This window comes from Garra rufa, chromosome 10, assembly GCF_049309525.1.
Source record: "Garra rufa chromosome 10, GarRuf1.0, whole genome shotgun sequence".
Taxonomy (NCBI): domain Eukaryota; kingdom Metazoa; phylum Chordata; class Actinopteri; order Cypriniformes; family Cyprinidae; genus Garra; species Garra rufa.
Window position 1 is genome coordinate 48,266,219 of NC_133370.1, and position 24,813 is coordinate 48,291,031.

The 24,813-nt window shown below is 35.2% G+C and overlaps 1 protein-coding gene and 1 long non-coding RNA gene across 2 annotated transcripts; one reads left to right on the plus strand and one right to left on the minus strand.

The window, feature by feature from the left end:
* LOC141344168 (protein SSXT-like) lies at positions 1 to 23,609 on the plus strand. Its single transcript, XM_073848956.1, has 10 exons — positions 1 to 141; positions 4,926 to 5,002; positions 6,261 to 6,345; positions 6,456 to 6,582; positions 14,331 to 14,555; positions 14,653 to 14,817; positions 14,906 to 14,986; positions 15,937 to 16,089; positions 18,024 to 18,154; positions 22,886 to 23,609. The coding sequence occupies exons 1-10, from the start codon at positions 73 to 75 to the stop codon at positions 22,910 to 22,912; spliced, it is 1,140 nt and encodes a 379-aa protein (XP_073705057.1). The 5' UTR covers positions 1 to 72; the 3' UTR covers positions 22,913 to 23,609.
* On the minus strand, positions 10,663 to 14,183 carry LOC141344982 (uncharacterized). The gene is made up of 4 exons (XR_012356887.1): positions 12,099 to 14,183; positions 11,089 to 11,217; positions 10,889 to 10,981; positions 10,663 to 10,808 (listed from the first exon to the last, which is right to left on the minus strand). It is a non-coding gene; the product is annotated as an uncharacterized lncRNA (long non-coding RNA).
* Positions 23,610 to 24,813: the final 1,204 nt, after the last annotated feature.

The window sequence follows — 24,813 nt, forward strand, 5'->3', positions numbered from 1 at the left end:
TTCGCGGTCAGTGTGTATGTGTATGTGTACAGACTGTACTATAGAGGTAATCGTAACTAACGACAAACTAACATGTCTGTGGCTTTCGCACCGCACCGGCAGCGCGCCAAGGGCGATATAACGCCTGCCGGGATACAAAAGGTAATTTCACCGAATCATTTTTCCATCAGAATGAAACCGAGGTTAAATGCGTTCGCATTAGTGGGGTCGGCTAGTTAACGTTAGCTGGAACCTCTCTCCCGCCAACACTCTCGTAACACCACAAACAAAGCGTTTTAGAGAATTGTTTGTCATAGTATTCAACAGCTCTAACAAAATAAAACACGAGAATGATGCGGAGTTGATTTCGAGTCGTTGTCTAGCGTTGCAAAGCTATTGAAATCTCATGGGTTTTGCTCTGTCTTTGTTAGCCGCTACGTGCTCGGCTCTCTGATGAATCACAATCGACGATTCTGTGAAAGCATTCGTAATGTAAACATTCTCACAGAAATAATTCTGCCATCGATTTCTTATCGCTAGTATGGACACTGTACACTTGATTTTATTATGAATCGTATGTTATACAAGCGCGTATGCTAATTGCCGACATCTTATCGATTACGTGGGTCTGATTTAACCTTAGCCCACCTGTATTCTTTGTTTTTTCATTATTCATGTGGGATTAGTCAAACATTTGTTTTTTAATCTGTTTTTAATTTCATACGTATGATTTTATGATTCAGTTTTCATCACTCAGGTCTGATGTGGTCAGTGAAGCTTTATTATTCGGTTTTCTATTACTCATGTCTGTTGATCGGTATTCTCTGATGCTTGATTTAACGTGTAGGTTTTAATTTAATAACAATGAAAGGCGTATTATGTCGAGTCACGGAATATTTTAAGGCAAGGAGTTAACTAGGTGTCGTCCAGTGGCATGAATTAGCACCGATTTGCTTGCACTTGTTGACATAACCATTGTTTGACTTGTTATTTTGTCGAATTTGTACATTTTATGTGTATGCTTATTCATTTAATCAGTCCCTGAAATTGCGATGATTGATATAATGACCGTATGTGACCCTGGACCACAAAAACACGGCTATATTTTGTATTAAAAGCCAACAACACATTGTATGTTAAATTTAAAATTACCAATTTTTTATGCCAAAAATCATTAGGATAATACGTAAAGATCATGTTCCATGAGGATAATTTGTAAATTTTCTATTTGTCGAATTTGTACATTTTATGTGTAGGATTATTTCATAAATCAGTCCCTGAAATGGCAATGATTGATATAACGACCTTATGTGACCCTGGACCACAAAAACACGGGTATTTTTTTTGTAGTAATAGCCAACAATACATTGTATGACTGAAAATGACCTATTTTTTATGCCATAATCATTAGGATTTTAAGTGAAGATCATGTTCCATTAAGATAATTTGTAAATTTTCTATTTCAATTTTTGATTAGTAATATGCATTGCTAAGAACTTCATTTGGACAACTTTAAAGGTGATTTTCTCAATATTTAGATTTTTTTTGTACCCTCAGATTTTCAAATACGTGTATCTCGGCTAAATATTGTCACATCCTAGCAAAATACATCAATAGAAAGCTTGCTTATTCAAAATGTAGCTTCGAAATGTATAAATATCAATTAAAAAAGGCTCTTATGACTGGTTTTGTGGTCCATGGTCACATCTGTTCTGACTGATGCATAAAACACTAATTTGATATTTCACTTCAGTTTAATTTGAGTTCAGACTGATTCACACTGTTAACCCAGATTTGCTTGCACTTGTTGACATTACCATTGTTTGATTTGTTATTTTGTCGAATTTGTACATTTTATGTGTATGCTTATTCCATAAATCAGTCCCTGAAACTGCCATGATTGATATAATGACCTTATATGACCCTGCACCACTAAAACACCGGTATATTTTGTAGTAATAGGCAACAATACTTTGTATGACTGAAAATGACCTATTTTTTATTCCATAATCATTAGGATATTAAGTAAAGATCATGTTCCATGAAGATAATTTGTTAATTTTCCACCATAAATATATCAACACTTATATATGCATTGCTAAGAAATCAATTTGGAAAACCTTAAAGGTGATTTTCCTCAATGTTTAGATTTTTTTTTTTTTCATTAAACCCTTAGATTTTCAAATGGTTGTATCTCAAATAAATGTTGTCCTATAGTAGCAAACCATACATCAATAGAAAGCTTCTTTATTCAGCTTAGAAATGTATAAATCTCAATTATGAATGGTTTTGTGGTCCATGGTTACATCTGTTCTGATGCATAAAACACCAATTTGATTTTTCATTTCAGTTTGATTTAAGTTCAGACTGATTCACACTGTTAACTCAGCCTGATTTGCTTGCACTTGTTGACATTACCATTGTTTGATTTGTTATTTTGTCGAATTTGTACATTTTATATTAATGCTTGCTTATTTCATAAATCAGTCCCTGAAACTGCGATGATTGATATAATGACCTAATGTGACCCTGCTGGACCACAAAAACACGGCTATATTTTGTATTAAAAGCCAACAATACTTTGTTAGTTAAATTTAAAATTACCTATTTTTTATGCCAAAAAACATTAAGGTAAAAAGTAAAGATCATGTTCCATGAAGACAATTAGTAAATTTTCTACCATAAATATATACAAACTTAATTTTTGATTAGTAATCAGGGCTCGAAATTAACTTTTTTACTTGGTAGCACTGGTGCTCCCAACTTCAAAAAGTTAGGAGCACCAAAAAAAATTTAGGAGCACCTAAATTTTTAGTGATGCGCCGATCTTGATTCTTCATGGCTGATTCTGATTGCCGATGTTTTACAAGCAATTTGGCTGATTCTGAAAGACTTTTTAAGCAAGGGACAAGAATGAATGAAAATACGAGTACATGAACAAGATGTTTATTTTCAATACTGCCAATTAAATTGGAAGCAACCACTGCATTTTTAAACAATCTACAGTATAAATAACAAAAAATGAACGACATGGTTCTTTTTTAGTCGTGTAGACAATAAATCAAAGTCTACTCTTCAATATTCAAAGTGCAAATAGAGGCTGATTTTTTTTTTTTTTTTTTTTTTTTTTTTTTTTAATCATGATACAGAGACAACTACACAACTTATAATAGTCCACATACTAATAACAGCCTAGATATCTTATGTAGCCTAATTTGCGCTCATTAGGGATTCGCTCTCTAAACGTGGGGTATTAAAATTGCTTTTGACTTTGCGTGCGCGTTTTACTTGTGGTTTCATTTTGACGATCCTGCGAACTCGGTGGATTCGTGCATTCTACAACACAAGAGATTACTTTAACAAAACCATTTGAAAGTTGGAGAACACAAACGAGATTTTGAAAAGCGTGTCCCCAGAGGAAATTACGCCCCTGGCACAGTATATTGTATATTACAGTATATTTCTTCAAAAGCAGATTGTGGAGACATTTTAATTGTCCACAATCAAAAATCGTAACACACCCTTAATTGCAATGCATAATTGTGCAAATTCGGAACGAGGAAAAAAAACAAAAACGGCCAGTTCCTAGTTCAGCGGAGCGCAGTGTCCGTGACGGAGTGACTGACGGCTAATATCTCAAATCTGCATAAAAAGTAATAATGTAAAGATGGAGTTTAAATGGTTATGTAATGCTGGAAAGATGGCGAACCTGTCGCCGTATCAGCTCTCAGCAGTCTGTGCAGTAGTTAGGCCAGCAAAAGTTTTGTAAAGAAATGAAAACAAGTCGCACCACAACAAATTCTCGCACTCGCACTAATGCTTCCAAATATAATTTGTGGTCACGCAGATTAAATTTTGGGAGCATATGCGACCAAAACGGTCGCAATTTCGAGCCCTGGTAATATGAATTGCTAATAATTTTCTTTGAACAACTTCAAAGGTGATTTTCTCAATATAATTTTTTTTTCCCCCTCAGATTTTCAAATAGTTGTATCTTGGCTATCATAGTAAACCATACATCAATAGAAAGCTTATTTATTCAGCTTAGAAATATATACATCTCCCTCATGACTGGTGTTGTGGTCCATGGTCACATCCGTTCTGATGCATGAAACAGTAATTTGATTTTTCACTTCAGTTTGATTCAAGTTCAGACTGATTCACACCTAATTCAGCCTTATTTATTTGAAGAACGAGTTCATGCATGCAGGAGTAACCCAATTAAAGTAATTTCTTGCCATTATGGCATTATTTCATGATACACAGTCACAGTCCTTTAATTGCATTGCTTTCAATACAAAAATGGCACTGGAGATTCAGCATCAAGAGAACAGCACTGAGTGAGAAGAAGTGCAGGAAACACTGATATAGAGAACCGTAATGGGTACATTGCTAAAATAAAATAAAACGGGCTGAATTATTCATCGTCTCAGCTGTGCAAATAATTTCATGCAGCCGCTGGAAATATGCAGTGAAGAAAATCTCGATCTTGGGATTTGATATCAGCATTGTTTGCATTTCAATGAAAAGGACAATTGGTATTTTTACAGTGTTTTAGCAGGCTTTGTTTAACAAACCAGTTGTTCCAATATGATTTGTACTGTAAACCTGAAATAAAAGTTTTTATGCTATTTGTAATGTTTTCAGCTTTCTGTGCTCTCCTATACTCTTAAAACCATTCCGCAGAATTCCACAGATTTTTCCAAAAATTCTGCGCAGAAATTGCCAAAAAAGTCCGCAGATTCCATCTAGCCCTGTGTATTAGTTAACCATTTATTGTTCTCTTTGGTTGTGCTTTTGATGCTCTGTGCTTCTTTTACCAGTTTTTTATTGCTTAGGTTTGATTTGATCAGCTAATCTTATATTTCTTAAATTAAATGTAAGATTTGGCTTTTACTATTTTTACTGTCTTAATTTTAATAAATGTTGTGACATTTCATCTGCAGTTACTGGATGAAAACAATCAATTGATTCAGTGCATCATGGACTTCCAGAGTAAAGGAAAAACAGCTGAATGTTCACAGTAAGTTCTCTGTTATATCATTGATTCATATGCAAAGATGTATTTATTTATTTAACCCAGGTGCGTCAATTTAAAAAGAGCACAAAATGTCAGAATGAAGAAACACATTATATATTAATATTTTTTTCAGCTTTCACTGAAATAGTTTTTTTTACCAACATTAGTTCTGATCATAACTACCTAAAATGTATTTATTTTTAGAATTTTAATGGTAGTTCACCTGAAAATGAAAATGCTGTTATTAATTACCCACACTCAAGCGTTTTCGTTTTTGGGTGTACTTATCTTTTTAACCCTTTAAATGGCAGATTGTTTACATTTTTATAAAAAAAAAAAGAATAATAATAATTTTTACATCTGCTAAATTTTTTTTACATTTGCTCGATAGGTGAAAGCTGCAAAAGTAGTTCTTTCAGGTGAAAAAAAGTAATAATGTACAAAAAAAGTAAATTGGTCCTGAGTCTTAATCTGTTGTACCTAGTGTAAAATTACTTTATGAAAGAAAAATAAGGGAGAAAATTTGAATTCCAATTTAAAAAAATAATTGTCCTAAGAATGCACAAGGGTTAAAGGAGTAGTTCTTTCAGAACAAAATTTTACAGATAATGTACTCGCCACATTGTCATCCCAGATGTTCATGCCTTTCTTTCTTCAGTCGTAAGGAAATTATTTTTTTTGAGGAAAACATTTCAGGATTTCTGTCCATATGGACTTCTATGAGTTTGAATTGCCAAAATGTAGCTTCAAAGGGCTCTAAACGATCGCAGCCAAGGAAAGAAGGCTCTTATCTAGCAAAACGATCGGTTATTTTCTAAAAAAAAAAAATTACAATTTATATATTTGTAAACCTCAAATGCTTGTCTTGTCAGGCTCTGTGTGTACTCTGTGTAGATATTAAAAAGTATATAAATTATAACTGTTTTTAGAAAATAACTGATTGTTTCGCTAGATAAGACAAGACTCTTTTTCCTCGTCTGGGATCATTTAGAGCCGTTTAAAGCTGCATTTAAACTGCATTTGGGAAGTTCAAACTCGCAGGCACCATAGAAGTCCATTATATGGAGAGAAATCCAGAAATGTTTTTCTCAAAAAACATCAATGTTTCGATGACAAGGGGGTGAGTACATTATCTGTAAATTTTTGCTCTGAAAGTAAACTACTCCTTTAAGCTCAGTCTTGGGTACCTGAATGGATGCTGCATTATTCATTTTTTTATTCCGTCTGTAATCAAAGCATTTTTCTCATTCGTCTCTGGCAGCTACCAACAGATGCTACACAGAAATCTAGTGTATCTGGCCACAATAGCAGACTCCAATCAGAACATGCAGTCTCTGCTTCCTGCTGTGAGTATTTATTCCCACAAGCTAGAATATATTTATTGTTCTTAGTTGATATGCACTGTATGAATAAAACCAGAGTGGGATCAGTGGTTGAGTAATGTGTCTCTCTACAGCCGCCCACCCAGAACATGCCCATGAATCAGAGTGGAGCGACTCCACAGCTCCCTCACGGTCACAGTATGCCGTCAGACGGGCCGCCCGCCCCTCACATGCAGAGCCAGATGAACGGACAGATGCCAGGTATATTCAGACCAGTGCAGTTACTGTTAAACTCCCAGAATAAGTAACTGTGGAAACCTAAATCCGTAGAAGAGCTGTGGCAACTTCACCAAGCTGCTTGGGAAAAACTACCTGCAAACTACAGTACAGAGTTTTTGAACTGTAGGGTTTTTTCCCCCTTTTTTTAAAAGAAGTCTTTTTTGCTCTCCAAGCTTGCAGTTATTTGATCCAAGTACAGCAAAAACAGCAAAGTTTTGAAATATTTTTACTATTTAAAATAACTGCTTTCTATTTGATTATATTTTAAAATGTAATGTATTCCTGTAATCAAAGCTACATTTTCAGCATCATTACTCCAGTCTTCAGTGTCAAATGATCCTTCAGAAATCATTCTAATATTCTGGTTTGCTGTTCAAGAAACATTTTAAATTATTATTTTTATCAATATTTGAAAACACTTGAGTACACTATTTACATTATCTTTGATTAATAGAAAGACCCAAAGATCAGCATTTATCTCAACTTAAAAGCTTTTGTAACATTATACACTACGCCGTTCAAAAGCTTGGAGTCAGTATAATTTTTTTTTTTTTGAAAAAGAAAGGATAGAAATGAATACTTTTATTTAGCAAGGGTGCTTTAAATTGATCAAAAATGATGATAAAGACATTTATAATGTTATAAAAGATTCTATTTCAGATAAATGTTGTTCTTCTGAACTTTGTTTATTAAAGAAACCTGAAAAAATGTTGTTTTCAACATAATAATAATAATAATGTGTGAGCATGTGTGTAATGTTTGAGCATAAAATCAGAATATTAGAATGATTTCTGAAGGATCATGTTACTGTAGCAATGATGCTAAAAATCAGCTTTGAAATCACAGTATTTAAAAGCTTTAAGGAGCTTTAAAATTACATTTTAAAATATATTCAAATAAAAATAGTTATTTTAAATGGTAAAATTTTTTCAGAATGTTACTGTTTTTGCTGTACTTTAGATAAAAAAAAAAATGCAGGCTTGGTGAGCAGAAAAGACTTCTTTAAGAAACCTTAATCTTAATGTTCAAAAACTGGTTTACTGGTAGTTAGTTTCAAGCATTTTGGAGCAAGTGCCACAGTTCTTTTTTCGATTTAGGCTTATTGACTTTTTTTGTTGCCTTTTTGCTTATGCTTTGAAGCTATATTTAACCCTTAAGCTCTCCTTGGGGTCAGGCTGACCCCACTGGAGTTTTCCTTCTTTTTTTTATAAAGTTCCCTTAATCTCAGGGGCATGAGACTCTGTGACTTTTCCTAAATAATCAATCTAAAAACACAAAAAAAATCCGGACTTAATTCGGTTGTTCTAAAGGTGTGTAAAAAATTTTTTACCGTTTCCTCTCCTTGGGGTCAGATTGACCCCACATTCAAAATGAATGGGAAAAGTAAAAAAACCAATTTTTTTTCATTTCGTTTGTCCAAAAAAAGTAGTAAATCCAGTTTAAATCTAAAATAATTAACATTTAAATAAAGGCCTGGTCCTACAGCATAAATTCAAAGTGGAACGTACTTTCTATCTCACACACACACACACACACACACTCACACACTCACAAACACTCACATGTGTGTAATTGCAACAGGCAGCATTTATATAGAAATTGGCATAAAAAATCAACATATCTGCTATAAATCTGAAAATGTTCATACATAAATGAAAGACTGGTACTAGAGCACAAATGCAACATGGAACATGCATGTTGACTCTCACACACACCCACACACACACACACACACACACACACACACCTCTACACAAACACATCACACACCATGCCCCTGCCCCTAACACACACACACACACAACTCTACACAAACACACCACACAGCACCCCCCCAAACACCCCCCCCCCCCAAAAAAAAACACTCCCCCCCCACACCCACACACACCCACTCACACACCCACACACTCACACAAAGAGAGAGAAGAGAGGGAAAAGTGCAGATAAAAGAAAGATGAAAGACAAAAATTCAGCAATTCTAAAAAAACTAAAATTCTACGCTTTTACAAAAAAACACATTTTTTATTTATTTTAAAATGTTGAAATTTATATATTTACAAAATATATATCATAAAGTTGTGAGGAGAAGTTGAAGCATGAAGAAAAATGAAGTGAAAATGAAATTAGTCCCTAAGGGCCTCTGCTGGATGTATGTGGTCATTGCACTTTCTTTCTTTAACTATATCTTCAAAAGTTTTTCCACTAACCTGTAGATGGCAGTACTGTATCCCTAACACATAGAGCAATGTCCAAAAACAATTTAGATTAAATTTAGATCATCATTAAGGTGATTTTTTTATTAAAAATTAATTTTTTATAAGCCACTTGGTGGCGTAGTTGAGTAATTGTGCAGTAAATGGGTAAAAAAGTACAAAATATCCATGAAAACACAGCAGAACTGTAAAGTTGAGAAGTAAACGAAAAAAATGATATATAGTTTATAATATTAAAAATGTATAATTCATTATGGAATCACACTTTCAATCCTTGGGGTCAATCTGACCCCAAAGAAAGTAAAGATAAAACCTACTTAAGGAGAGCTTAAGGGTTAATTGGTTGTAATTCTTAACATGCAAGTGTTTCGTATTTCTTATTAATTTGTTATTATTTTAAGTATTATGTGAGTAACTTCATAAAAATGCAGTAAACAAAAAGTAAATTGGATGTTAATAGTTGGTAAACTCAATTAATAAGGAAGATCAAGAAGTGTTTGGGAAGGATTTTGTGATTCCAAGATGGTGCTTAAAGATTCCCACACCTATTACGTTTTTTGTTTTTTTTTACTTTCTCACTAAAGCGAATTACATAAATAACCTTCTTTAATGAAATGTGGAGAGGCGGTATTAACATTAAGTGACATGGCATCTGACGCACGGAAACCACTGGCACATGCCACTGCTCAGTGGCACATCGAGTGACACTTCCGGTTTTCAGTGACATCTGTCACCGCAGAGTGGCATGTGCCAGTGACACTTGTGACATGCCGATGGATTATGTCAGTGTCACTGTCACTCGAGTGACACTTCCGGTTTTTAGTGACATGTGTCACCGCAGAGTGGCATGTGCCAGTGACACTTGTGACATGTGCCAAACTGCCGATGCATTATGTCAGTGTCACTGTCACGGAACATGTCACTGCTGTGGCACACTGGCACCTCGAGTGAGACTGTCGCTGTCAGCTGGAGTTTAACGTAGACCGTGTAGCACACGTACTTAACGGCCGAACTTATATTTATGACATTTCTTTCAAACATAGGGTTAATTACATTAATTATTCCGTACAACACCCGTTACGCTTTTTCATGTTTTCAATATTTGTGTTGTGTATTTACATATTTACTTACGTTTATTTTACGTTTTGTTTTATATAGCCAACTTTTTTTTCTTTTTACAATCTATTTAAATACATATTCTAAATAAATTTTTTTGACAGTGTTTCACATTTCTCCCTTCTTTGCATAGAATGTACAGTTCCGCTGTGTCATTTGGAATTATAAAAGACAGATAGGGGACCATAATTGTAATGTTAATTTTGTACCAACCTGCAGAAGGTATGTGCTATCACTAATTGACACTTACCAGGCACTTATCAGGCATTTCAGATAATTGTAAATTAGCATGAAAATTTCACAAACCATTATAAAGTGACACCTACCATTCAGAAAGGCTTTATGGCCAACCATTCAGAAGTGTACTGGAACTTGACATTTGCTCTTCACAATGCAGTAATGTGGGTCTATTAAACTTGATCTCTAGTATAATGTGGCTACAGAAAGTCAAATAATTTAACAAAACATTCAGGCATCTCCACAACAAATTAATTTTCACATTGTTAGTAAATAATTTAATTTATTTTTGCATAATTCTATAAATTATTCTTTTTAAATATTAAAGCCATGTTTGGGAACCTCTTATGACATTATTAAATGCTATCTATATTTTAGTTGAATTTGTAGTTGTTATTGTAAACTAATCCCCAATGTCAGTCAATGGTAGCATATAAAATGTACTGTTTATACCTTTTTCAGCAAGCCCAGACAGAAAAGACATTCAACAAGTGTGTTAGTTAAAGCAATAGCAATTTTCTTTAATAGGTAGCTGGTTTTGCAAAGCTCAATTCAGTGAAACTTAACCATGCCAGAGGCCATTAAAACTTCAACCACATAGCGGCAAATATTTTCCAGTCTTTGTAAAACAAGTATAGTCACCTTAAAAAAAAGAAAAGAAAAGATGTTACCACCAAACATTCAATAACAACAATCAGCATTAAATTACAATTACCACCAACCTCTGGAAGCATGACATCAAAGATGTAGTTTAGGTCTTCAAAATCTTCATCTGCATCCACTGCTCTCTTTATTTTGTCAGCAAGTTTGATTAACTATTATTAAACATGAGAATATTAAATCATTTAGGATAAGGAACAGTTCTGGTGGTAATATAACTCAAAATATACAGCAAGTAAAATGTGAAACTTTCGCTTCTTACATCACTTTGACTGAAATGGCACTGTTGTGGCTTTAAGTGCTGCTTGAATTTAATCAATGTCTCAGGATGTTTCCACATGTAAAATCGGCAGGATTTGAGAGCCTCACTGTGAAAAGCTTTATGTAAAGCCTGTGGGAACAGAAGTCTGTTAAAAATGTTTTTGAACATTTAAGATTTTTTTTTTAAATACTTCTCTTCTGCTCACCAAGCCTGCATTTATTTAATCCAAAGTACAGCAAAAACAGTTATATTGTAAAATATATATACTATTTAAAATAACTGCTTTCTATTTGAATTTATTTTAAAATGTAATTTATGTGATCAAAGTTACATTTTCAGCATCATTACTCCAGTCACATGATCCTTAAGAAATCATTCTAATGTGCTGATTTGCTGCTCAAAAACATTTATTATTATTATCATCAATATTTAAAACAGTTGAGTAAATTTTTTCAGAATTATTTGAATAGAAAGATCAGAAGATCAGAATTTATCTGAAATAAAAAAGCTTTTGTAACATTATACACTACACCAAAATCACAGAAACTTTATTTAGCAAGAATGTTTTAAATTGATGAAAAGTGATGATAAAGACATTTATAATGTTACAAATGATTTCTATTTTAGAACTTTCTATTCATCAAAGAAACCTGAAAAAAAGTCTACTCTGCTGTTTTCAACATAATAATAATAATAACAATATTAAATGTTTTTTAGTAGAAAATCATAATATTAGAATGATTTCTGAAGGATCATGTGACTAGAGTAATGATGCTAAAAATTCAGCTTTGAAATCACAGGAATAAAATACATTATTTAAATATATTCAAATAGAAAACAGTTATTTTAAATAGTACAAATATTTCAAAATGTAGTTGTTTTTGCTGCACTTTGGATCAAATAAATGCAGGCTTGATAAACAGAAGAGACTTCTTAAAAAAAACACACACATTAAAAATATAACATGTTTGTGTGTGTGCGTTCAAAAATGTTTATGATTTGATACTCACTTGTATGTCCTCATCTGAGATTATGTTCTCAATTCCAAGTCTCAAAGCCTTTTGAGTGCTACAAACAAACAATTATGTAAATTTGATCAACATCAGGTTATGACATGGCAAAGAACAAAAAAACACGGTATAGAACAAAGACTACAGAATACCCAAGACGTGTCACTCCTAAAGTTTTGAATGGGGAAAAATGCAAAGCTCAGTATGGCCAATCTGAATAAAAGAGCCAATCGCTAATCATCATCGCATCACTGAAGCTGCTATTAGAATTCTCTGTTGCTGTAGAAACAGTCAACAATCTGAGATGCACACTTAGCATGTGCACTGGCTGATCTAGCCTGAAAAACAAGCTTTTTAATGGTATTTGAGCAAAAGAAACCACATTTATGAGACTATTTAACCCTCATGTGGTGTTCAAAATCCTATTACACCTATGGTGTTCCCGGTCAAAATGACAGGCCTATAAAAAATTGCTTAAATCACTCATTTAACCACATCTTCAACATTAACTTTTTAATGGCCGGTCATTTTTGAGCAGGAACACCACAAGTGTGACACTGTGCCATTTTATACAAAATAAAATCATTTCAGTTAAACATTAAAGTAGACTAGTGTGATCAACAGTGCAATTTATTTTCATATTTTTCTCAATATTGCCAAAATTATTAACAAATAATGCTTTTTTTCACTCAAAAACTGAGGTGCATAAGCTCGGATAAATGACTCCTACAATTAAACTGTTTGAAAATTTAATACAAAACCAGTCCTAATTGAAAGATAAACAAGTTGATAAAAAGATTGAATCCAATTTTTGGGGATAAAATAGCATAACGAGGGATTTATAAGCTATTTTGTGTAGGTCTGTCATTTTTGACCGGGAACACCATAGGTGTAACAAGGTGAAAAAAAACACACAAAAAAAGTAAAATAAATAAAATAAAAATAATAAATGTGGACAAGTTGTTATAGTCTCTGTGAACAAAGTCACTAAGTTTCAGTTCAATGCGATAACATTAACTAGTATTTTCAGGAAAAAGAAAAACTTCTCTAGTCAAAAATGACATGAACACCAATGACTGGCTCTAAAGGGACTTTGGTATAGAATAGTTGCTAATCATCTTAAGAGAAAAGGACAATGAGCCAGGGGCACCACAAAAGGTTTTTTCCAGCATGGTATTTAGGTGAAAATAAAAATAAAATGTAATCCTGGGATAAACCATGATCCAACTCCATGTTTTTTAATAATGGAACAATCTTTTTTTGTATGAAATAAATAATCTTTCCAACTTAAACTTACCTATCAAAGGTGTATGCCAGTTGTCATAAAGCCTTTCTGAATGGTAGGTGTCACTTTATAATGGTTTGTGAAATTTTCATGCTAATTTACAATTATCTGAAATGCCTGATAAGTGCCTGATAAGTGTCAATTAGTGATAGCACATACCTTCTGCAGGTTGGTACAAAATTAACATTACAATTTTGGTCCCCTATCTGTCTTTTATAATTCCAAATGACACAGCGGAACTGTACATTCTATGCAAAGAAGGGAGAAATGTGAAACACTGTCAAAAAATGTATTTAGAATATGTATTTAAATAGATTGTAAAAAAAAAAAAAAAATTGGCTATATAAAACAAAACGTAAAATAAACGTAAGTACATATGTAAATACACAACACAAATATTGAAAACATGAAAAAGCGTAACGGGTGTTGTACGGAATAATTAATGTAATTAACCCTATGTTTGAAAGAAATGTCATAAATATAAGTTCGGCCGTTAAGTACGTGTGCTACACGGTCTACGTTAAACTCCAGCTGACAGCGACAGTCTCACTCGAGGTGCCAGTGTGCCACAGCAGTGACATGTTCCGTGACAGTGACACTGACATAATGCATCGGCAGTTTGGCACATGTCACAAGTGTCACTGGCACATGCCACTCTGCGGTGACACATGTCACTAAAAACCGGAAGTGTCACTCGAGTGACAGTGACACTGACATAATCCATCGGCATGTCACAAGTGTCACTGGCACATGCCACTCTGCGGTGACAGATGTCACTGAAAACCGGAAGTGTCACTCGATGTGCCACTGAGCAGTGGCATGTGCCAGTGGTTTCCGTGCGTCAGATGCCATGTCACTTAATGTTAATACTGCTACTGGAGATGTGTTTACATTTTCAGATTAAATATGAAGGGGTTTATGTTGTTAATCTCCGTCTGCTTCTACAGGTCCAAACCACATGTCCATGCAGGGCCCGGGACCCAACCAGACACCCAGCATACCCAGCGGCTCCATGAACATACCACCCAGCAGCCATGGCTCCATGGGGGCGTATAACCACACAGTGCCCTCCTCGCAGGGAATGCAGTCACAGGGGCAGATAAACATGAGCCAGGGGCAGCCCATGGGCAATTACGGCCCTCGACCCAACATGAACATGCAGCCTAATCAGGGTACTGCTACTCTCTCATCTCATAACTATATTTTAACAATAATATCAACCATATAATATGAAATGTTTCACTATGAGTGCTTGTGTTTTGCTTCTAGGGCCAATGATGCACCAGCAGGCTCCTTCCCAGCAGTATAACATGCCCCCTTCTGCTGGCAGTGGGCAGCATTACCAGGGGCAGCAGAACCCCATGGGCATGATGGGACAAGGCAATCACGTGATGGGACAGAGGCCCATGCCCCCCTACAGGCCGCCGCATCAAGGTATGTTAAAATCTCTTCATACACTAATTCACTAAATCATAATTCACATTTTGGTTGTTTTAATGTCTGTTGTTTGGTGTGTTCTCAGGACCTCCTCAGCAATATCCTGGTCAAGAGGAATATTACACGGAGCAATACAGTCATGGAGCACAGGGAGCGCCTGAAGGTAAGGATCTATTCATCCTGCTGTTTACTGTTTCAGTTTAGCATAATCTATCTTTAACAAATCATTCCTATGGTTGGTGGAAAATGTTATACATGTTTTTCCCAATATGATATAATTTGTAGCTCCAGAACTAGTTGTGCATGATGCAAACACTTATAGCAGCAGTTCCTTCAAACACACGGTTCATTTTATTTAGCAGGTAATTTTGTTGATCTTTAAAGGGGGCATAACACGCACGCTTTCAGCCAATCTTATGTTAATCTTGAATACCTTTAGAGTGGTACTGCATCCATCATATCTCCAAAAAGTATTTTGTTTTATCATATTTATAGAAGAAAGATACAGCTTTTACGATTCTCTCCAAAAAAAAGCTAAGCTCCTGGAAGCGTGCCGTAGGTGGAGCTAAAGATTGACAGGAACTCCCGTGCCGATTGCTAACAAAACAAAGACATTTGATGCTGTTTCACTTACAATCTGCATTTCTGAATCATGAGCGGGATTTTTTTTATAGCTGGGACCGCTTCATCTTTCAGTATCAAACGATGTGCAAATCCAGCGTCAAACTGGGCTTGGTTTGTAATGCCGGGTTCTTTGGGAAGCTGAGCAGGGTTATCTTTGCCTTACAACCAAAACCACACTTCTTTAGAGACATTCTTCCCAAACGAGTCGCGTGCAGCCGAATGAAGTGCATTGTTGGGCATGCTCTTGCTCTTGCTCTAGTCGATGTGTGCTGGGGCACACTCTTTTGGGAGAAATGCCCACACAAAGTGTTCCACCCTTCAGGACGTCATGAAGAGCTATGATCGAAAAAAAAAAATTAAGTAACTTGTATTCGGCACAGAAATACTCTGTCATACGTCCAAATTGTTTTTTTGAAACTTTGGCAGTGTTTAGCATTAGAATCCAACTCTTTAACTATAAATGACATGCATGAAACAGCATTGGACCCCCCTTTAATGAGTTGCTTGGTCCTCTTCCTGTAGGAAATGCACAGTATGGTCAGCAGCAAGAGGCGTATCAGCAGGGTCCACCGCAGCAGCAGGGTTACCCTCCGCAGCAGCAGTACACGGGACAGCAGGGATACCCTGGACAGCAGCAGGGCTATGGTATGATACATACTGACAGATTCAAGTCTCAGACTGTATTGATTTATGGGAATCCAGAAATGTAAACACTTGCAGACAATCCAAGTCACATTTTTAACACAAATATATTCTATTGGCGGTCAGTACATTTAAAGAAATTAAACAGATGCAGTTGTTGATAAACTTGACAAATAAAAAGGTTTATTGTAATTGGCGGATCTTAAAAAAAGAACAGTAACAATGCAAAATGTGCAATCTTCATTAAAGCCTATACACTTCTTTAATCAGTGTTTAAAACATTGGCTGCTGTATTATTATTTTTCAACTTTTGTTAAATAGGGTTGCACCGAAATGAAAGTTCTTGACCGAAGCTGAACAAAATTAAACACTGGGCTTGAAGGCCGATTACCGAACACGTGTTTTTTTGTTTGTCCCCCAGTTATGTCTTGCTTTTCAAAAAAAAAAAAAAGAAATCAATTTTAAAACAACAAATAAAATAAAAAAATGTACCTAACACTGAACATTTTTACCATTCTAGTAGACATTATAGCCTACCAACAAAGCACAAATTAGTAAAATAAGATTCTTTGGACATTTGTAAGTAGGGCTGGGTATTGTGACCAATTCGGTGATTCGATTCGATTCTTATTTTTTTGGTTTCGATTCGATTTCGATTCGATATCGATTAGCTATCAATATTTCATTTAAAATGTTAGTTTTGCAGACATGGGATCCATATTTTGATATAAATGCTGGTAACTGAAACTCTCCTACTTAAGTTTATTACTGAAATACACATCTACATTAATAATAGGGTGCACACAGTTATTAATTTTAAACAACTTTTATTTTAAATGAACACACAAGAAGTCATAAATACGTGCATCCATTGTACACCATGTAAACAAACTGCAAAATGCACATTACTGTAAAAAAAATAAAAAGACTGTAAATGTGCAACAGTGAAATCTATTAAGAAATTCAAAACGTTCAAAACAGGCCAATCATAATACAAAACATTCTAACTGTCCATAAAACTAACAGTTCTTAACTACAGCCTAATCATTTTTGATCACCAGATTTTTCTGCAAAAAAAGCAACTGATGGTGACACCTTCAGGACGAGAGGTGAATATTCATATCCTCTTACGTGAAGCTGAAGCATGGGCATTAAGAATCGATTCGGGGATTTCCCGAATTGATATCGTTGCGTTAAATTGAAGATCGATTAAAATCGGAGAATCAATATTTTTTACCCAGCCCTATTTGTAAGACCCCCTTCTTGAATCAGGCATGTGTTTTTAATGTACAAATAAATGAAGTCTTGATGAGCAAAGGAGAATGTTATAATGTATTAATAGAGCTGTTTCAATTATTTTTGTCTTTTTTTATTTTATGTTACAGAACAACAGTAAAATTACAATGCTTATAAATGTAGACTTATTTTACATGCAAGAAGACCTCAGTACTATTTTTTTTTTTGTGACAGCAGCAGATTTATGAATGATACTCATCACGCAGATTTTCATTGCGCTTTGGACTTTGAACCCCGACTAAGGAGCTGGTGCAGCGCTGTCAGAATAAATACAATTGGTGCGTGTATTAGACAACATAGCATCCTGTAGTTTATTTACTAATGGATGATTTCAATCATCATACAGTAACCTTTCTCTTCTCACGGAAGACATGCGATGAGCTTCTAAACAGTCTCTCGCTGTCGCTGCTTGTAATGATTTTTGCATCTTTCTCTGACAGTTGTAAATGCTTCCACACTGCCGGCATGTGTGCTGCATTAGTGCACGCCTCTATTTGATTACGTCACGTCATTGTTCTGTATAATTTATTTGGCCTTTTCGCTTATTTTTGGACGAATTATGTCGCTTGCCAAACATTCCTTGCGTCCCTATTTTTTTTATTTATTCCTCTCTGTAAACACTTTTCTTTTTATACCCACAGGTCCATCTCAAGGCGCTCCAAGTCAGTACCCGAACTACCCCCAGAGTCAAGGGCAGCAGTATTCAGCCTACAGACCGCCACAGCCTGGACCACCACAAGGACAGCCGCAGCGCCCCTATGCGTTTGACCAGGTGAGAAACCCTCCTGTAACAACAGAACGCTGCTGAAATATATCAAAATCTTTGATTATACATTGTTTAAATGAAAATGAACCTTTAGTTAAGGTGTTCACTAGGGATGCACGATAGTATCAGAAAAATTGTTGCAATTATACTATAATGGCTTAAAATGTAAACGTCGGCATGCTGATATGCCTTGCAGATTAAAACAAATAACTCATATGCTCACGATGTGCTAGCTAGTCTTTTTTGATACAAATGTTTGCCTGTATGATCCTTAGATTTACTGTTTTGGTTCGCTGCCTTTAAAGAAGTAGTTCACTTTCAGAACAAGAATTTACAGATAATTTACACACACCCTTGTCATCCAAGATGTTAATTTCTTCCTTTCTTCAGTTGAAAAGAAATTAAGTTTCTTGAAGGACAACATTTCAGGATTTCTCTGCAAATAATGGACTTTAATGGTGCCCCCGAGTTTGAACTTCAAAAATGGAGTTTAAATGCAGCTTCAAAGGGCTCTAAATGATCCCAGCCGAGGAAGAAGGTTCTTATCTAGTTTTTCTACATACCCTAACTGTAGTAACCCAGATTACAAAGACTACGCATGCGGAATGCAGAGATGAGCATATGAGGTTAAAAAGTATATAAATTGTCAATTTGTTTGGAAAAATGACCAATCAATTCACTAGATAAGACTCTTCTTTCTGTTTAGAGCACTTTAAAGCTGCATTTAAACTGCATTTTAAGTTTAAACTTGGAGCACCATTGAGGTCCACTATGTGGAGATAATTCCTGAAATGTAAGAAGAAATACAATGTTTTTTACAACTGAAGCAAGAAAGACATGAACATATTGAATGGCAAAGCGGTGAGTAAATTATCTGTAAATTTTTGCTCTGGAAGTGAACTAAACCTTTAATTTTTGAATGCATGTACAGTAGGGGTGTAACGGTTCTTTGTAAAAAAATAAAATAAATATATATATCAAACCGTACGGTTCTCCACACATGGTTCTCCACAAACTAGGATAAAACTACAAACTGTAATATGATTTGTTTTCAATAACACATAAAACCAACAGGGTTCGGCTAATGTATGTTTCTGTTGATGGATGCCCATTTTGGCTTCCCAATACATTACAATCACAGCAATGAACAAAAAAATGTTGACAAACTATTCCATCATCTCACGGGTGCTGATATCTGTGTGCACGCCCACTGAAGCGCACAAAGCCATCCCTCAGCTTGTGCAAATGTTAATCTCTCTTGGAAGTATTGTGTTCGAATGGACAAATACATGCAAAAATTTACAAAATGCCCATCTTGCTAATCATCCTAGCAGACATAGCTGGCTAAACATTAACTATCAGTGCACTGGATAAGTGCATGCTCTTAAAGTTACCACAATTTCGTAAAATTTATCTAACAGCAACAAGGAAATCACTTGCTGCTCTTGAATAGCTATTGTAACTTTAAAGATTTGTCTTTAATTTATACGGTAAAATATGCAATGCTTTTTTACATTTATTTTATTCAGTTTCTGTGCCTAAAAAATAATGTTAGTAGTGTCCTACCTAAAATAAAACTTAAATCAGTGTTTATTTTATTTGTATCTTTAATGTATTGCATTTATTTGTGCTGTTGATTGTAGTTAGATTATTCGTATTTCTTAATTTTTATTTGACACTATAGTTGTTTCCCTTTACAAAGCAAGTACCGAACCGTACCATGATACAAACCGAATGTAAGTTGAACCGTTGCACCCCTAATGTACAGAATGATGCTTTTGTGTCCGGTAGAGTAAACAGTGACTAACACCAGTGATAGAAGTGGCAGCAGCCTCCCCCGGGTCCTAGTAAGTATCTGGTAAGATTTTTTATTTACTTAGGGGGCGCTGTTGGCCTGTTTGTGATGAAATTAAATTAAGATTGTGTTTCTGATTAAATAAAGCAGTAATCAATGTCTTAAAATCATGAGTGTGCTTTGATTTAAAGGCCAGAATAGCAGCCTGCATTAATAAAAATGACAAATATGACACTTGTAAAATACAAATATTTACTTTATTAAAATGTTTTATAATAACAATTAAAGTCTTCAAATTAAATGTTAAGGCTATCACTGCTTTTGTCTAAAAAATGCATTCAGAGATGTAGAAGCTGAAGAAAAAGTCAAAGAAGTAGAAGTCAAAGAGGTAGAATCCATAGAAGGCGAAGAAGTAGATGTCAAAGAAAAAGTCGAAGAGGCAGATGCCATAGGAAAAGTCAAAGTAGAAGTCAAAGGAAAAACCTAATCAGAAACCATAGGGGAAAAACATAGGCAGAAACCATATAAGAAGTTGAAGAAAAGGGCAAAGAGGCACACACCATAGGAGTCATTAAAGAAAAGGTCAAAAAAGAAAAAGGTGAAGAAGTAGAGGTTGAAGCCACTGATGTAAAAGTCAAAGAGAAACCATGGAAGAAGGAAAAGTTGAAGAAGTAGAACCTGAAAGAAAAGTCAAAGAATTTGAAGCTGAAGGAAAGTAGAAGTTGAAGGTAAAGTCAAAGAAGTAGAAGCTGAAGGAAAAGTCAAAGAAGTAGAAGCTGAAGGAAAGTAGAAGCTGAAGGAAAGTAGAAGCTGAAGGAAAAGTCAAAGAAGTAGAAGCTGAAGGAAAAGTCGAAGAAGTAGAAGTTGAAGCAAAAGTCAAAGAGTCAGAAGCCATAGAAGTCGAAGAAGTAGAAGTCAAAGAAAAAGTCGAAGAGGCAGATGCCATAGGAAAAGTCAAAGTAGAAGTCAAAGGAAAAACCAAATCAGAAACCATAGGGGAAAAACATAGGCAGAAACCATATAAGAAGTTGAAGAAAAGGGCAAAGAGGCACACACCATAGGAGTCATTAAAGAAAAGGTCAAAAAAGAAAAAGGTGAAGAAGTAGAGGTAGAAGCCACTGATGTAAAAGTCAAAGAGAAACCATGGAAGAAGGAAAAGTTGAAGAAGTAGAACCTGAAAGAAAAGTCAAAGTAGAAGCTGAAAGAAAAGTCAAAAGAAGAATTTGAAGGAAAAGTCGAAGAAGTAGAAGCTGAAGGAAAGTAGAAGCTGAAGGAAAAGTCAAAAGAAGAATTTGAAGGAAAAGTCGAAGAAGTAGAAGTTCAAGGAAAAGTCGAAGAAGTAGAAGCAGAAGGAAAAGTCGAAGAAGTAGAAGCAGAAGGAAAAGTCGAAGAAGTAGAAGCTGAAGGAAAAGTCGAAGAAGTAGAAGCTGAAGGAAAGTAGAAGCTGAAGGAAAAGTCAAAAGAAGAATTTGAAGGAAAAGTCGAAGAAGTAGAAGTTCAAGGAAAAGTCGAAGAAGTAGAAGTTCAAGGAAAAGTTGAAGTAGAAGCTGAAGGAAAAGTCGAAGAAGTAGAAGCAGAAGGAAAAGTCGAAGAAGTAGAAGCAGAAGGAAAAGTCGAAGAAGTAGAAGCTGAAGGAAAAGTCGAAGAAGTAGAAGCTGAAGGAAAGTAGAAGCTGAAGGAAAAGTCAAAAGAAGAATTTGAAGGAAAAGTCGAAGAAGTAGAAGTTCAAGGAAAAGTCGAAGAAGTAGAAGTTCAAGGAAAAGTTGAAGTAGAAGCTGAAGGAAAAGTCGAAGAAGTTGAAGGAAAAGTCAAAGAAGTAGAAGTTGAAGGAAAAGTCAAAGAAGTAGAAGTTGAAGGAAAATTAAAAGAAGTAGAAGTTGAAGGAAAAGTAAAAAGTTGAAGGAAAAGTCAAAGAAGAAGAAGTTGAAGGAAAAGTCAAAGAAGTAGAAGTTGAAGGAAAATTAAAAGAAGTAGAAGTTGAAGGAAAAGTAAAAGACGTAGAAGTCGAAGAAGTAGAAGTTGAAGGAAAAGTCGAATTGTTTTATTAATTATTTATTAATTGTTTATTTAATTCTAACAAATACGTCTTTGTTAAAACTAACCATAATTAAATACAATTTGGTTGTAATCTCTGCACAGGAGAGACCTGGTGTTGTTTCCAAAGAAAAGCAAATATATCGGCATCGGCCAAAACGAGATGGAAAAATATCGGCGTATTGGATATTGGCTAAAATCCAATTTCGTGCATCCCTGGTGTCAACAGTGTGTTACAATGTAGTAATCTGCTGGTGTAAAATTCACCAATTTTGGGAGCATTTATTCATGTGTCTTTGAACAATTTTTCTGCTGCTCTTAAATTCTCAGATTTAGAAAATTTTGAAAAATTGGAGGGAAAAAAAGTCTTTAAATCATGAAGTCATGGCATTAAAAATCGTCATTTTTGTCGATTATGCATGAAAACATTTTTTACCTTTGAATTAAGTTGATTTTTCTGAGCCAACAGAGATATTTGTTCTTGTTTTAAACTTAAGCTCACTTGTTGATACATTTCTCACAAAACTAGACATGTCAATGTATCACTTTAAAAATCTTTAGACATCTCCCCTGGAAAACAAGTTCTTATTTATTTATTTGTAAAATGAATTAAAGTAAAGGAGGTTAGAAGTTGTATTTTCAAAATTAGATTTGCATATACCAATAATTTACATTTAAAGACCATATCGAAGTATTTTCTTTAATTTATTCCTAAAACGTCTTAAATTTGCAGTTTAATTTATTCCAAAAAAGTCTTAAATTTGCATTAATAAAGCCTGCAGAAACCATGGTTGAAATATGGTGGCTGTATTCACCAGCTCCTTTTCAAACATTGGTTTCTCACTGTCTTGGAATTGGAAAATCATAATACCAAATGTGACACCTGAATGTTTTATCCTTCTTCACAGGGGCAATATGGCAACTACCAGCAGTAGATGACAAGAATTTGACTTCCCGCCCTAGCATTTTCAATTTGGAGCTGTGTGTGATCAGATGAAGGGCTCCTGTGCTCTCCAAATCTCTACACATCACCTATGAAGAGATGAATCCTCCCCACTAACATAGACTGAACTCTTCATTTGGCCACAAGCATTTGAACAAACGATTGGCTCAGTTCTCAGCACAGGTGATCTAATCGTGAAACGCCTATAAACAAAAAAAACGAGAAAGCGTACACATTTGAAGAATTTCCTGTTGACTCTTTGAGTTTAACAGAGAAGCAATTTCACAGCAGCAATGCCTTAAGTGAAACAGCTGCCTTATTCACAGCAACTTACAAAATCAGTGAAAATACGTAAACACACAGCAATGGAACGTGTTTTGTTTTTCTAATAAAGTTCATTGTGCGTTGTTGTTTTTTTTATTTTCTCCTCTCCTGCAAATGTCAGAGAAGCAATAATGCTGAGATGCGAATGAAGGCTAGTGGAGAGGTGGAAAATGTTTTTAAATTTCAGGTTCAAAACTATGCTATGATGTATAAATGTATTTTATGCTTTATCAAATAGAGCTCAGATTGAGTCCAAGGTGTTGAACAGTAGCTCAAAGTGTTGTCCCGTGTGCTTATTGACTGTATTGAATTTTTGTTTTCTTTCGTTTTCGAAGGTGGGACGTTCCATTTTAAAATGACGTGTATGTCTTGTTGAAATTTGATTAAAACGATCTGGTACTGTAGTGGATTGTGTTTCAATCATGGACTGAAGTGTCTTATTGAAGTTTTCAAACTTGGTTTCAAAGAAGCAAGTATCTTTTAGGGGGAGTAGGGATGCTTTACTCCAGGGATGTCCAATCCTGCTCCTGGAGATCTATCTTCCTGCAAAGTTCAGCTTCAACCCTGATCAAACACAGCTGAACCAACTAAATAAGTAGGTAGGTAGATGTCCAGGAATGAGATTTGGCACCCCTGCTTTGATATTCATAAGCTCTGATGCAAGATTTGGACAAAACCTACAATAATGTCCAGCCATTTCCAGGAATCTTTTTAACTTCTCGCAATTGGTAGGAACTGGAAACAAATGTTTCAGTTGGACAAACCAGCCTATTTTTCACTTCTTTGTGTGCCTTTTGTTTTTCGGGCAATGAAAGCTACAACAGATGGACCTTTTGTGGCCTACCCTACCCCAGGTCCAACCTTTGTGGTCATCAAAGGATGCAGCCTTTGAATTGGGACACAACTAAAGAGAGATCATGCACATACATACAGATCTGTTGATATCCAAAAAAATAATAATAATAAAAAATCAAGCCTCCATACTGTCCTTCTGTTTATGAAAGTCTACCGTTCAGTTGGAAACAACTTTTCCACGTCTCATATACGCCAGAACATGTCCGCTAATCTTACAAATAAGGCAGATATTGAGTGCACAACTATCCCCACAATCATTTGACCCATTGATATCATTGGCAAATTCCAAATGCCCTTGAATGGCACTCCAGAAAAGGTGAGACAATTTGTAGGGCTATTCCTAATATAAATGAGCAACTGAATGCCTGCATGAAGGGCCCTTCCAAAGTCAGTCAGCAAATGCAGTGGTCACTTCAAGGAAGAGATTTTCTTTATTGATCTTGGTTGCGATGCCCTCGGTTTGATATGCCTCTGGGTGCAGTGGGTCCTCCTCATCTCCTGCAGCCAAGCACAAGTTGTGTAGCATCATGCACGCTGTGACAATGTTTGGGGCAAATATTTGGTAAACCGTCAAAGATTGCAAAAACATTGTCTGCCAATGATTCCTCAGCATTCCATTGGTTCTTTATGATCTTAGCATAGTGCTGGTTAAAGCACTGGTTCTCAGTCCTGGTCCTGAGGGGACCCCTGCTCTGTACATTTTGCATGTCTCCC